Raw genomic sequence first — 15,424 nt, 5'->3', positions numbered from 1 at the left:
TAATTCATTAAAACATTCTTGTGTAAATTTTAATTAAATGAAGCAATTTATGCAAGTATGGGTTCATGGATCATGAATGAGGCCTGGTTTTAATACGTGGACTCACAAAGAATACAAGTCAAAGGAAAATTTACAAGCAAATGAAGGGTTTATAAATTGTTTAAAATCATTCCGAAGTTTCACAGTACACTCCGTAGTTTCCATATGCTTTCTCTTCAATTGGACTACATAAATACAGATTAGATGAAAGAAGCTTTGATGTATTCAGTTTTGAGTCCTGGTTGCTCTGATGTTCTAGTCATATTGAGCTGATGAGGTATTACAGTGAATATTGCAGTCTGTGTGGAGGGAATAACCTGAAAACTCCATTGTTTCACCTGAAATCAAAGATGTATGTGTTAATAATGAATATTACAGTTTATGCTGCCTTGTGTCTAATAAGGGTTTTCTTTGTTTTAGTCCATTTTTATTTATTTTTTAACTCCCAATAGTGTCTATTTTAGTCCTGACACTTATGTTAGCTGTAAATACAGTAATAGCCGAGTCTTACAGAGACAGTCCATCCACGTTGAGTTTGCTGGTCTCCAGCTTCTGTCGCTTTCATATAATGGACTCCAGTGCTCAAAGTTTTTCAGATGATCCACAATCTGCAGATACAAGCACACCAACATTCATCTGATTCCTCACAGTTGGTAACTAGAGAAGGAAAGTTCAAGACAAACTTTGGTTGTCAGTCAGTTGACCGACAGAAATGTAAAGATGTGAATCGGAACAGTTTGAAGGACTGCAGAGTTTGATAGAGGGTTTACAGTCATAAATACAACAGCAGACTTGTGTTGAGTTTCAAACTGACAGCGTTTCTTTTGCGTAACAGTGGCAGCTCTAAAGATTGTCACTGTCAGCAGACAAACGCTTGACAGTGGAACTTCTGGATTCTTTTGGCACCCCAGGAAAGAACTGTCAACGGGTGCTTTGTTCAAATTGAGCTAAAAATAACCAAAAAAATATTTTTGTAGGGTTCAAACGGTCCATTTCCCCCAAAAATGGAATATTTGGGCTAATTTAGATTTTCAGCAGAATACGTAGATCAGGACAAACTAAAGATTTGACATTATATTTCACGGATCATCATCATTATCGGGGTCTGCTCTAATAAGACCCATTTGCCCCGCAGCTGATGTTAGTAGATTTGAACTTTTTATGAAGGATTCACTCCACAGATGGCAAATATGATCTAACAGTGATTTTATACGTGTGAACAAGACAATCATTTTATTTTATTATTTTCTGTATGTGGACCCATAATTTAAAGGTGCACTCAGTAGCTTTTGTCTTTGTGTCATTTTGGACTTACACTGATACCTAACGGCTTGGATGCAGCATCATTTATAATCAATAGTTTTCAGTTTCAGATGACATTGTAGAAATGTATTCACAGTCAGCCATAATTACTTTAGTCAGTTAGTGAAAGTGTCAAATAACAGGACGGTTACTGAGATTAAGCGAGTAATATTCGGCTGGTCATGTGATTCTAACATGGCAGCCCCCATGTGTGGACCCTCTCCATGTAAAATAATACAGCTTTTATAAGGTTACTGATATGACTGGAGTCTTCATTTTAATGTGAGTGGTCATTATTTCCTGCTTATATTGCAAAATTACAATTCATGTTAAACTTTTTTAATGAGGAAAAAATTACTGAGTGCCCCTTTAAGCAGTGCAAATTGCATAGATGCATATTGAATGTCTGATGTAGGGATGCACTGACTGCACTTTTACTCTCCCGATACCTGATCTCTTGGTATTCCTCGATCCGATACCAGTGTTTATATATCTCATTGTGTAAAACTGAATGGGAGCACTCTTTTATGTTTAAAAAACACAAACTTTTAACTACACATTATTTCATTATTAAAAAGAAAAAAAAAAAAGAGAAAAAAATTCCATAACAAATTGTAGCTTATTAAGAAAATGTTATTGTTAACTAGCCTGATAAATAATGCAGCAGAAAAATTAACAGTATGGTAATTGTAGTGAAAACCTCCAGTGGAAAAGAAGCCAGTTCTCTTTGCACATTTGTTCCACATAGTATGTGGACTTGAGTGGATTCAGATCTCTTTTGTGTTCACTTTAGTTGTGATAGGATATCAGCTCACATATTTTGCACTACTCTGGGAGCTGAAAGCAATAGCGCATCATGAGCCTAGCACGTGCTATGAGTGTGAAAACAGAGCGGCACTCATTCACTCTAAAGCAAAGTGCATGAAGACTGTAAATGTATTTATTAAACACAGCCTCCTCTGTCCAGCTGTTTCTGAGCACAAGAAAGCATCATCATCTTGTGCTGTCTGCTGTCAGTAAGTGAGGTGTGCTGTCTGCACAGCTGAAGTTGGGCTTTCTGCCCTCTACTGACTGAGACTCACAAAAACACAAAGGTAGTACTTAAAGCTTGAACTGCTCTGAAGGAAGGTAAGAATATTCCTCATTACGGCCAGGGGGCATGCTTAATTGCGTGAAAAGCTGAGATTTTAGCTGAGTTCAGCATGTGCTCTCCAGTAAAATCAGACTCGCCACTGAAACTACTTGTTGTGCAGTTTCTATTCGCACAATTTGAATGATTTAAATAAAGGTGCTCAAATAAATATGCGCTGATTTCCATAAACAGCCTGTAGGGATTAAAAAAAAAAAAAAAAAAAAAACCCTAACCAAACATGGTACAATAACAGTATGTGGCTTTATAATAATGTCTATCAGAGGACATGTGCTGTCTAACTTACCTTCAGCACGGCTTCTCTTTGTTCATGCTCATCGCTTTTGGTCAGTTGTAGTCCTGTACAAATATTTAGTCATTTTAAACCTTAACTAATCTTAACTAGTGTCCACAAACTAGTTTGTCTTGTGCGTTTTCTCACCCTGTGCTGTGGCGCTGATGTTTGATTGGTCCTCCTCAACACCTCTGGAGAGAAGATCTTTTCTCAGTACGTCAGCCTCGGAATGCTCGCAATTGTCTGTGAACTTCCAGAAGTTCTCTGTTTTTACACAGGATAGATGTGTCTCAGTGTGGAAGTTAGTATTTTATATTTCTGCCAGTTATTAGATAATATTTTAGTTCATACCTGTAAATCTCTCCAGCACTGTGTTTCTTTGTGTTGGTGGTGGAGGAGACTCTGATTTAATATGAGAATCCAAACCTCTAATAGCTGACCAGAAACATCACATTATAGAATACATCAAGAGAACATCAATTCAGAAGCCGAGGAAAATATTATTGAATCTCAACTTAATTACATCAGGCTTAGGACTCAGAACACAATTCATGTTCTGCACAATGTAAAGATGTCTTTTAATGTGCAGTACATCATGTGTTATAGATAATAATCCAGATAATGGAATCCCAGTTCATATTAGGTGTCTTAACTAGTAAGTACTTAAAGGAACAGTTCACCCAAAAATGAAAAATTGCTGATAATTTACTCACCCTCAGGCCATCCAAGATGTATCTGAGTTTCAAAAATGAATTTAAGACTTTTAGGATTTCATTTCAGGCCTCCTCCTCTAAACAATGCAAGTGAATATCCTCCATTTTTTGACGGTCCAAAATGCATATTTAGGGTGCATCAAAATAATCCACACGACACCAGTTGACAAATAAAGTTCTTCTGAACTCAAACGATTGATTCTTTTTAGAAACAAAACAATACTTACAGCCTTCCAAACGAGACACAGCCTACAAATGTTCGCTTCCATACATCTCTGTGATGTGTGCTCATGAGAGGGATGACGTAAGCTCATTGGTAAGGTCACGTGTCATGTGGAGGAGTCAGGAAGCATGTGTCTCGTTTGGAAGGCTGCGTCCTCCGGAGGTCTCATTTGTAGGCCGCATACGTCATCGAGGCTGTCTCGTTTCAGAAAAGCGAGTAGGACACTTTGAATGCAGCCTTCGAATGCAACCTTCTTTCACGGGAATTCAGAGGATGCATGAGGTGTATCCTTCGTGGGCACTCACAACCCACAATTCTTTGCTTCAACGGACATGTCTAAAAAAAATAACGCCAATTTGCCCGTAAATATGATGTTCAAACGCAAGTTGAAGCACCTCATTAGATGGGTGCAGAGTATATAATATGTATAATTATATTAATATATAATTAAAATAAAGTATTAGACTAAAAGTACACCTGTAAAATCTATTTTCTTTTCTCTTTACATATTTATAACTCTCCTAAAATGTACCTCATACATTCCCTTCTAAAGGGACTTTGTTCCCTTCTTACTCAAGGCGCTCATGCTTGTTGGAGTGGCATGCTGTCATAGCAACCATGTTATGTTCCATTTCCGTTTGTCCCATGAAGCCGTCTCGTTTAATCGAGACTTGTTTAAAGGAGGACACTCCATATACTGCAGCCTTCAAAGGACGCATCCTACCTAGCATGCAGCTTTCGAAACGAGACACATCCGTAGTTAAGAAGTATATAAGTATTGTTTTGTTTCTAAAAATAATCAATCGTTTGCATTCAGAAGAACTTTATTTGTCGACTGGAGTCGTGTGGATTATTTTGATGCACCCTAAATATGCATTTTGGACCGTCAAAAAATGGAGTACATTCACTTGCATTGTTTAGAGGAGGAGGCCTGAAATGAAATCCTAAAAGTCTTAAATTCTGTTATGATGAAGAAAGAAACTCAGATACATATTGGATGGCCTGAGGGTGAGTAAAGTATCAGCAAATTTTCATTTTTGGGTGAACTATTCCTTTAAAATGTATTACAGTATAGGTCTTTGTGCATACACCAGTGGCCAAAAGTTTGGAATAATGTACAGATTTTGCTGTTTTGGAAGGAAATTGGTAGTTTATTTCACCAAAGTGGCATTCAACTGATCACAAAGTATAGTCAGGACATTACTGATGTAAAATACAGCACCATCACTATTTGAAAAAAGTCATTTTTGATCAAATCTAGACAGGCCCCATTTCCAGCAGCCATCACTCTAACACCTTATCCTTGAGTAATCATGTTTAATTGCTAATTTGGTATTAGAAAATCACTTGCCATTATATCAAACACAGCTGAAAGCTATTTGGTTCATTAAATGAAGCTTAACTTTGTGTTTGTTTATGAGTTGCCACAGTATGCAATAGACTAGCATGTCTTAAGGTCAATATTAGGTTAAAAATGGGAAAAAAAGAAAGAGCTTTCTCTAGAAACTTTTCAGACATCATTGTTTTGAGGAATGAAGGCTATACAATGCTTGAAATTACCAAAAAAAAAAAAACTGAAGATTTCACACAAAGGTGTACACTACAGTCTTCAAAGACAAAGGACAACTGGCTCTAACAAGGACACAAAGAGATGTGGAAGGCCAGATGTACAACTAAACAAGAGGATAAGTACATCAGAGTCTCTAGTTTGAGAAATAGATGCCTCACATGCCCTCAGCTGACAGCTTCATTGAATTCTACCCGCTCAACACCAGTTTCATGTACAACAGTAAAAAGACAGGGGTACAGGCCTTATGGGAAAAAATTGCAAAGAAAAAGCCACTTTTGAAACAGAAAAACAAAAAGAAAAGGTTAGAGTGGGCAAAGAAACACAGACACTGGACAACAGATAATTGGAAAAGAGTGTTATGGATCTTAACCCCATTGAGCTTTTGTGGGATCAGCTAGACTGTAAGGTGCATGAGGAGTGCCCGACAAGACAGCCACATCTATGGCAAGTGCTACAGGAAGTGTGGAGTGAAATGTCACCTGAGTATCTGGACAAACTGACAGCTAGAATGCCAAGGATCTGCAAAGCTGTCATTGCTGCACGTGGAGGATTTTTTGATGAGAACTCTTTGAAGTAGTTTAAAAAAAAATTCAAATTGTAATAGTAATTTTTCACGTTATTAATGTCCTGACTATACATTGTGATCAGTTGAATGACACTTTGGTGAATAAAAGTACCAATTTCTTTCCATAAGAGCAAAATCTGTACATTATCCCAAACTTTTGGCCGCTGGGGTATGTACTGTATGTGTTGTTACACTGTACTTACATTTAAAGTAACTTCATGTAATCTGTAATTACTCTGTTGTACCTACTATTGAAAATATGCTAGTGTAAATCGTAACATACTAAATGTATGTTTGTATTAGTGTTGTCAGTCGATTAAAATAATCACGATTAATCGCATGATTTTTCAAAGTTAATTGCGATTAATCTCAGATTTTAAGTGCTTAATTTGACTATATATATACTTTTCCTGTCAAAATGTAATTTAGTTCCTTCTTGGAAAAGAAAAGAAATGTAACAGTTATGTTTTATTAACGTTTTCCAAACAAAGACTTCCACAGTTATAAAGATACAAATCTCCTAAACCCTCATCCTCCACAATATTAATCTGCCAGCAATCATAAAGCGGCATTCACACTGCAAATCTAGAGTTTTGCAGAACATGTCCACAATAAAATTTTAATCATTTGATACAAAGTACTTAACTAAATACATAGTAGTTAAAGACACATAATATAAAGTGTGACTGGAAATAATTATTTCAGCAGGTTTTATGTGTAAATACCTCTGCGTCTCTTGAGTATTTTGCTGTGTGGCAGGAGAATATAAACTCTGAAAGCGTTGTGACCTTTCTTCATGCTTTTATCTTGAAGCTCTTTGACGTCTGGCAGTGAATTGAGCGCACAGCGGAAGTTTGCTTTCCATGTCTTGGGGTCAGGTTTGTCTATTCCAGGTTTATATCGCCCTATAATCCATAAGAGGAGAGATGATGTGCACATAATAATGCAGTGTGGCAGCAGTACCAGTTTCAGTGTAATAATTCAGGGATGCAAACCTTTCAGCTAAAGTCACCTTTCTCTATAAGCTAATTTGCCAAAATTGTTTGGTAAAAGTTTCTGCATTTTCCATATTAAAATCACTTAAAAGGGTTACTTTAAGCTTAAAAACTTTAAAAGCTTTAAATGCAACAAAATGCAACAAACAAATAAAATAAAATATATATCTACAACACCTGCTATGACTTTCCCACCTTTTTCACTTCTCATGAGTTTGAATCCCTGAATATTTGCCCAGTTGACAATTGTTTTTATTTATCATCATCATATGCCTTTTTAAGTATTCTAAAAAAATATAGAGATATTTAATTGTATTTGGACAGCTGACATGTCCTGTGGTGTGACATGCTATACTCCATCTCCAACTATTTTAAACAATATTTTACTAATTCTTGTATAGTTATTATGCATGCATCATTTATGAGCTTATATTACATGGAATATTTGTACATTTCAGATTTCATTTGCCTATTGTGTAAATATAGGGACCATAGTTATAGGGTTAAATTTGTCAACTAATGCAAATACATTTAAGACAGCAAGATGCTTTTATGAGTAACAAATTAACATCATGATAATTAAAATAAAATTACCTTCAGAAAAGTGTAAACAATTTCCTGTTAATTTCAGTCACATTTGGCATTTTATAACATCTCAAGTATTCTATAAATAAATGAATCTTCATTGTGAATGTATCAGTCAATATGAGCCCATTTTGAACATTCTTCTTATCAAATCTATTGCCCCACTTAAGAAAAACAATGTGTTTTATTGGGACCTTAAGGGGGCTTTTTACCCCAAATACTATCCTTTCACTTATTGGACTTCATTATTAAAAACTTTAGATTTAATGACCTTGAACAAAACAGAAAATTATAAATAAATGTGATAATTTCAAGGATTCTCATTAGCTACATATATTAGTAACATTAAACATTTATTAAATATTAGATAAAATGGTCACACTTTATATTAAGTGTCTTTAACTACTATGTAATAACATTAAAATACATACAATACAATGTATTAATTTTTAAATGCATTTTAAATCATTGATATGCAGTTATAACACCACAAATATAAAGGGTGACTTTCATGCAATACTTGCCAAATATTGAGCATTTTAACATACATGGTATAAATGCTTAATTGATATATGTATGAATAGGTGTATTTATTATGTCACAATGCTGCAAAAATAGACTATTATAGTGAGGGTAAAAGGAGGGATTATGTCATTGTGTTTATAGTAATTACTGTAATGTCTTGATTCACTTGTGTTGTCACTTTCTTTGTCACGTGATGTCAAAAGAATGGTGCTACTCTGAGTGCTGTCCCAGCTAACCTAGTCCTTATTACCTAAAGTCCTCTACAAAAAACTTTTCAGGTCTTCATCCTCATTGACAGCATATATCATATAATGAAGTCTGATGACCATTAAACTATACTGAACTTTATGTACATTAATAAATTCTTCATATGTGTCCACTTTACGTTTAGGCACATTTTCATAGGTTAGTTATGTTGAACAAGAGATATTAAACATTATAACATGTATGGTAAAATGGCAATATTTAACAGAAAATGCATTAAAGTCACCCTTTTTATGCATGTTGTTATAACCAAATATATCATTTTCAGAAGTTAACTAAAATGTTAAAGATATGACATGATTAGAAAGCTGTAGGTCACGACGCTTGAAGATGAAAATCATGGTCTTGGACATTCTCTCAGCTTTTGTGTCTCAGTGAAACATGTTTCTTGTTCATGTTTTATTTGTTTTAAGCAGTCTAAAGTGCTCAGAGTCAGACTGTGATGGAATTTTTTAATAGGAAACATTTATTTTCCTGTGCTGTAATCAACTGATGTCTGAACTTCACCTGTGTGAATCGCCCAGTTTCTGAACAGAGTCGCGTCCTTGTCAATGTTCCATCCATGTCTGGCTGCATGTTTCCAGGGAATCTGGAAAACTCTGGCAGACTACACATGGCACATACAGTATATGCATACATACTCAAATAACCATATAAAAAAAAACACTTCAACAGCACGTGATTGGGTTCAACTTCAGGGCAAGTTTGAATTCTTGATGTAGTAAAGCAATCAAACAATATCAATTTGAACTGTTCTTTAACCAGTCTCATAATCTAGCGATCTTACCTCATCCAGCCACATGACACCTGGATATGTGCCCGACTTGATCTGTTCCTCTAACCATGGTCGCAAGCGCAGGCGTCCCTGATGCATCCTTACTCCAGAGGAGCAGAACTCTGATTGAACCGGCGTGCTGATTTTGCTCCAGTTACCTTGATGTTTGTTTATGTCTTCAAAATAAGTGCATCTTCGGCTTCAAGCAGTCAGTAATGAAGATGAATGACAGTTGAACACACTACTGAAATCAGTGTCAGTGTCACTTCAGTGGATTGTGTGATGAAAACACAATCTCTTCCTCTACGTTCGCTCGAATGAACCTGCACCAACAGGTTTGGACGGTTTCAAACTGCAAGAGAATTTCTGTGGTACTGAGGGACCAAACACACGCCCACGCTATAGTTCAAAGCTAACAGATTTCATTTCATTACACTAAAACAAGGAAAAGACTGAGAAGAGAACAGTATATTAATGAATAATAAATACTCAATGGCAGTAAAAGTAATTAAAAAAACCCCCTCACTAATAACCCTCTTAGTGTGGGTAAATACTTTGAAATTTTTCAATGTTACAGTGACAGATGGATGAGATATATATCTAATTATAATCAGTTGTGTATTTTTTGTAAAGTTGGTGAGTCACTCTTTGCATCGCCCTGTTTCCTGTGAACTTTAATGAGCAGTTGGTGCATCTCAGGTATTTTCCAAGGAACAAGTATCAGTGTGACTCCTTTCATGTCAAGTCAAGGGCATAGTTATAGGACATCCAATATACAAGAAATAAATATCAAAACAGTTTTTAAAAAAGTGTCTATTTCTAGATGTTGAATCTGACTCATTAAGGCAACGCTATGTATGAAACATCAGTTTATACAGTGAAATATTTTATGACAAACTGTGTTAAAGTTATGAAATGATATAATAGTTATATGAATTATGATATATGGTATAAATGGAACAATTATGATGCCTGGCACCTGCGGGCAGCTTTGGGAGGGAATGATAAGGTCTTGGAAAGTCACCTATAGAGAGATATACAAGTTCTATTTTGGGGGGTTATGAGACTTTTTTACTGCAGTGCTTTTTGCAGTAAATGGTTGTTGCTGAATTGGTGTCATGATAACATGTAGTAAGATCAAACTTTAATGATCTGTTGTGGTAAATTGAGGTGTTGCAGCATTAAACACAAACACAAGACAGAAAATACAGTCCTTTAAGAAAGTAACACTAGAAATAAAATGAATACAACATGAGAAATTAGAAATTTAAGTATAGCTTGCTGTACACACTACACAGTGTACAATAAGTGACATAAGATTGTGACTTTCCACAAGAGGAAGTACATTTCTGCACATTCCTGATGTGAACGTGAGCAAAGGTTCTTGGGGAAACCTGAAGAGTGACAATCATTCTAATCAAACACACTGACACACTCAATGAATAAACACTGAACAACAGCGTCATATAAACATGAAGAATAATCATCATAATGATGCTGTACAACCATCTTTTATACATTTACTAATTTACACACGTTCTCATGGAAACACTAGACTCATTTTTTAACAAATACAGAATAAATTAGTTTTGTGGTTTCAAAAGAGCATTTGTAAATGAATGTGTGTAAATAAGTGTCTATAAAAGAACTGGCTTTTTCAGGGCTGTGGCCTGATGGGTATTATTTATAATACATTACACTGAGCCATGGTGCTCATTTGGACAACACGAGTTTGAATCCAGCTTTCAACATGTGTGGACCAAGTATCGGCCTCCTGCCCTCTTGATACATTCCTATAAAATCTGTAATCTTGCTGTTGTGTTTATGGTTTCATGCTGTTTAGACAGATCCCCCAGCATGAGTTCTTTAATGTGCGCTGTAAGTAAAGAAAATTCACCTTACTTTTCACAGCAGATACACTGGAGGACAGATTATACACTCACCAGCCACTTTATTACAGTAGGTACATCTGTACATCTACTTATTCATACAATTATCTAATCAACCAATCGTGTGGCAGCAATGTAATGTATAAAATCATGCAGATACGGGCCAGGAGCTTCAGATAATGTTCACATCAACCATCAGAATGGGGAAAAAATTTGATCTCTGTGATTTAGACTTAGGGCTGAAACGTTTAGTTGAGGTTATCGACAATGTCGACAAAAAAAAAAATTGTCGTCAAATAGACGTTTGATCTCATTTAATGTAACATGAGATCATATTAAACTCTAACGATGGCGCGCGAGAGGAGCACTTCAGCTCGCACCTGATTGAGGAGAGGAAAAAGACACAGCTCACAGTCCAGACGCACTCTAAATTTTCCAAACAGTTTCAGGTGAAGTAGATTGGAAATTATGAGGAAATTATACAAAATTTCAAACTAAGAAAAATACAGAAGCACTCTTGTTGTGGAATAAGCGGAGCTAGAGCTGCCGTTCTGCTTATTCTTAAAAACTTGTCTGTCAGAGCGTCTTTAAAGGAAACACCCGCCGTTATATCTTTAATGCATCCTTTATTAAAGTTAAAATAATAAGGAAGCAGATCATGTAAATAAGTACAAACTCCAAAACTGGCATTTCTCTGTGCGATCAGCGCCACTTCTTTGAGTTGCGTAAAGTCACCCGATCAATTTCACCCAGGGAGAGATTGAAACTGCACCCGACTGATGTACAGTCTGGCACGGGGACACCTGTCCCTCGCGCATGCTTGCTGCAGCTAGATTACATGATTGCGCACAACGTACTGAATCATAACTCAAATGCTGCGATATGTATTTTTTCGGGAAGAACATTTTTAAGAAGAGTTTTAAGAAAAGCAACATACAAGACATTTAGATTTGCTTTCAGAGTATATATCTTGAAAATAAGTATATTTTGACTTTACAGCACTGGCAGAAGTATGATCAAGTGAAAAAATACACTTATATTCAAAATACACACAGTATACTCAAGATACATTCTCTGAAAACAAGTCTAAATATCTTATGTCGCTGCTCAAGTAAATGTATCTTGTTTTAAGGATTTTTATACAATTTTAAATAGAAAACAAGGCAAAACACTTGATAACAGTATAAAAAAAAATGTTTGCAGTTAATTTTTTACTGAATTAAACATAATAAAAATAAATACATAATAAAAAAAAATCCATTAATTAAGTGAATATCATTTAGAGGTATTTTTAAAAGATGATTTTGTCCTCTTTATTGTTAGTAAGCATGTTTAATAAAAAATTTTAAGTCAAGGCACAAGCTGAATAGTCGGTTAACAGCTAATGATTAATTGTTGCAATAATCTCAGAATATTCTAAAAATTATTCTAATAATCTTTAGATTAGTTGATTATCAAAATAATCATTAGTTGCAGCCCTATTTAGATCATGGCATGATTGATGGTGCCAGACAGGCTGGTTTGAGTATTTCTGTAACTTCTGATCTCATGGGATTTTCACTCTAGAGTTTACTCAGAATGGGGCGAAAAACAAAAAACAACCAGTGAGCGGCAGTTCTGTGGATGAAAACTCCTTGTTGATGAGAGAGGTCAACAGAGAATGGCCAGACTGGTTCAAGCTGACATAAAGACTACGGTTACTCAGATAACCGCTCTGTACAATTGTAGTGAGCAGAATAGCATCTCAAAATGCACAACATGTCGAACCTTGATGCGGATGGGCTACAACAAGTGAAGTCATTTTTATTTGTATAGTGCTTTTCACAACACACATCCTTTCAAAGCTGCTTTACAGAAAATCATGCTTTAAATAAAAATGAAACTGTAATATCAATAAAGTCTTAGAGTCATCATTGTGTAATTGTAAATTGGGTGTAAAAATAAATAATTAAATAGTTAAATAATAATTGTATTTAGAACCTCAGTGAGCAAGCCGAAGGCCACTGTGGCAAGGAACACAAAACTCCATAAGATGTTGGTTAATGGAGAAAAATAACCTTGGGAGAAACCAGGCTCACTGTGGTAGCCAGTTCCCCTCTGGCTAAACAGCATTAATATAATGCCAATATTAGTTATTTGTGTGCAATGCAATGAAAATAGTTGGGAGGACACTAATTTTGTAGTATTTTTTGACATAAATGGGAGATTTGAAACCTGTCTATAATTAGCCAATTCTGCAGGATCAAACTGTGGCTTCTTAATAAGTGGTTTGATAACTGCCATTTTAAAGTTTTTTGGGACATGTCCTAAGGATAGCGAGGAGTTAATAATATTAAAAATTGGCTCTGAAATTACAGGGAATACCTCTTTTAAGAACTTAGTTGGTATTTGATCTAATATACATGTTGTGGCTTTTGATGTTTCGATAAGATTTGTTAGCTCTCCATGAGCTATGACAGCGAAGGATTGAAGCTGCTCATGAGGAAAATTATGAGACACTGTTTTCTGAGGTACTGTGACAGACGATTGCATAATTCCAATTTTATATGTTATTATTTCAATTTTATCAGTAAAGAAATTCATGAAGTCATTACTATTGTGCTGTGATGGAATATCTGGTTCAGTTGAGGCTTTATTTCTAACCAATTTAGCCACAGTACTGAATAAACACCTAGGGTTGTTGTGGTTATTTTTTATGAGTTTGCTAAAATATGCTGACCTGGCAGCTTTTAGTGCCTGTCTGTAGCTACAGACACTATCCTTCCATGCACCGAGATATACCTCTAATTTTGTATTCTTCCACTTGCACTCCATTTTCTGAGCTGCTCTCTTGAGAGCATGAGTGTGATCGCTGTACCATGGTGCTGGGTTTTTTTCTTTAATTTTTTTTAATCGAAGGTGGGCGACACTATCAAGAGTGCTAGAGAACACTGTGTTTAAATTTTCTGTTATTACATCAAGTTCTTCTAGACTTTGTGGCTTACTGAGTATATGAGATAGATCTGTAAGATTATTAGTGAAGCTATCCTTAGTGGTTGATAGAATAGTTCTACCTGAATGATAGCGTGGTGTAGATTGAGTAACATTAGCTGATTGCAGCATACAATAGACAAGGTCTATTCACTGAGATGTCATCGCTCTGCAGCAGAATTTCTATAGTATCAACATCAACTCCATATGACAGAATTAAATCTAGCGTATGGTTATGGCAATGAGTTGGTCCTGCCACATTTTGTCTGACTCCAAGAGAGTTGAGAATATTGATAAATGCTAATCACAATGTGTCATTTTCATTATCTATGTGAATGTAGAAGTCACCAACAATTAAAGCTCCTATCCACAGTAACTACTAGATCTGATAGAACATTTTCCAATTCACCAAGAAAATCAGAATACGGCACAGGTGATCTCTATACTGTAGCCAGGGCAAAAGATGACAGAGAGTTTTTATTTGTATCCGATGGTGTCACATTAAGCATCATTAGTTCAAAAGACTTAACCCTTTCCAGCCGGAGCATTAAAATTTGGGAACAATTATTCACATGATTCATGTCTCAATATCTTTGCCGTCCAATCACCAATTTTATTTCTGAAAACTGCTAGATACGCATGACAATATAAGCTAAAAGTATATATGATTGGATAAGGGGTTACTCGGCGTGAATAATAAATGTTTCGTCATCATCGTCATCCTTAATTTGCCTGTGCAGAGCCAGAGAGGATATCCTGGGAGATTACCTCCAGTGTTGGATTTACTGCTTAAAATTGAAAACTGAGGTGATCTTTCGAGGTAAGACAAGTTATTTAACATGTGTTGTCAATATTGTCTATTGAAAGTCAAAATGTTTTAGTTACGAAGCATTTATTTGTAGGAGTAACGCTAGTTATTTCTGGAAAAAATGACATGACCGTCGGTGTTCATCGGACAGGCAGCTAGCCTCTATTTTTAAGCAAATTTCGGTGAAACTTGCTAAAAAAACATTAGTTAGCAATACTATTTAAATTTTTAGCTAAATATCAATAACGTTTTTGGCCAATTTTGTTGCTTGTGGAAGATAGTCAAACCTTTTTAGTTATGAAGCATTTATTTGCACTAGCTAGTTTCTTTTTCTGGAAAAAAATGTGACCATAATCGGCGAGCCTCTTCAGACGAGGCTCATGTTTATAACAATAACATGGGAGAGAAGATTCATTTAAACTAATATATTAATCCGGTTTAAGCCAGGTTTTAGTCAAACAGAGCACGTCCAAACTATGATCTGTAATAACTTCATTTACAATTAGTGCTTTGGTTGAAAGAGATCTAATGTTTAGTAGCCCTGCCTTTATATTATGTTTATATGAGTGGTTTATATGAGTGGTGCCCCCTTGCTGAGTGAGTATGCCGCCGAGATGTCGGATGTGTGTATCAAATGCATTAATCTTCTCCATCAGCCTGACTAATTCCTTACTGCTGATGGAAGAAGCTATAGTAAACATGTGGCATGTAATGCAGGAAGCAATAACATGAGCGGATGCCATGACTCACCGCAATTGTTTGTTGTTATTGGTTGTT

General features: G+C 35.7%; 1 protein-coding gene across 1 annotated transcript; it reads right to left on the bottom strand.

Moving 5' to 3' along the window:
• Positions 1 to 104: 104 nt before the first annotated feature.
• Positions 105 to 9,274, bottom strand: LOC127411751 (interferon regulatory factor 1-like). The gene is made up of 8 exons (XM_051647485.1): positions 8,993 to 9,274; positions 8,713 to 8,812; positions 6,562 to 6,741; positions 3,117 to 3,200; positions 2,913 to 3,029; positions 2,778 to 2,830; positions 551 to 647; positions 105 to 377 (listed from the first exon to the last, which is right to left on the bottom strand). Exons 1-8 carry the CDS (start codon positions 9,077 to 9,079, stop codon positions 295 to 297), a joined length of 801 nt encoding a protein of 266 aa, XP_051503445.1. The 5' UTR covers positions 9,080 to 9,274; the 3' UTR covers positions 105 to 294.
• Between the last annotated feature and the right edge of the window lie 6,150 nt (positions 9,275 to 15,424).

The sequence above is a fragment of the Myxocyprinus asiaticus genome, chromosome 21 (assembly GCF_019703515.2).
Source record: "Myxocyprinus asiaticus isolate MX2 ecotype Aquarium Trade chromosome 21, UBuf_Myxa_2, whole genome shotgun sequence".
In the NCBI taxonomy this organism is placed as follows: Eukaryota; Metazoa; Chordata; class Actinopteri; order Cypriniformes; family Catostomidae; genus Myxocyprinus; species Myxocyprinus asiaticus.
Note: the sequence above shows the minus strand (reverse complement) of the source record. Positions and strands in the feature narration are given on the sequence as shown.

Bases quoted from the DNA above. Each gene is read 5' to 3' on its own strand.
- LOC127411751 (XM_051647485.1), bottom strand. From the start codon at position 9,079: ATGCATCAGGGACGCCTGCGCTTGCGACCATGGTTAGAGGAACAGATC. The intron at 6,742-8,712 runs GTGAAGTTCAGA...TATGGATTATAG, and splicing joins AAACTGGGCGATTCACACAG to GGCGATATAAACCTGGAATA. The intron at 3,030-3,116 runs GTATGAACTAAA...GTGTAAAAACAG, and splicing joins AGTGCTGGAGAGATTTACAG to AGAACTTCTGGAAGTTCACA.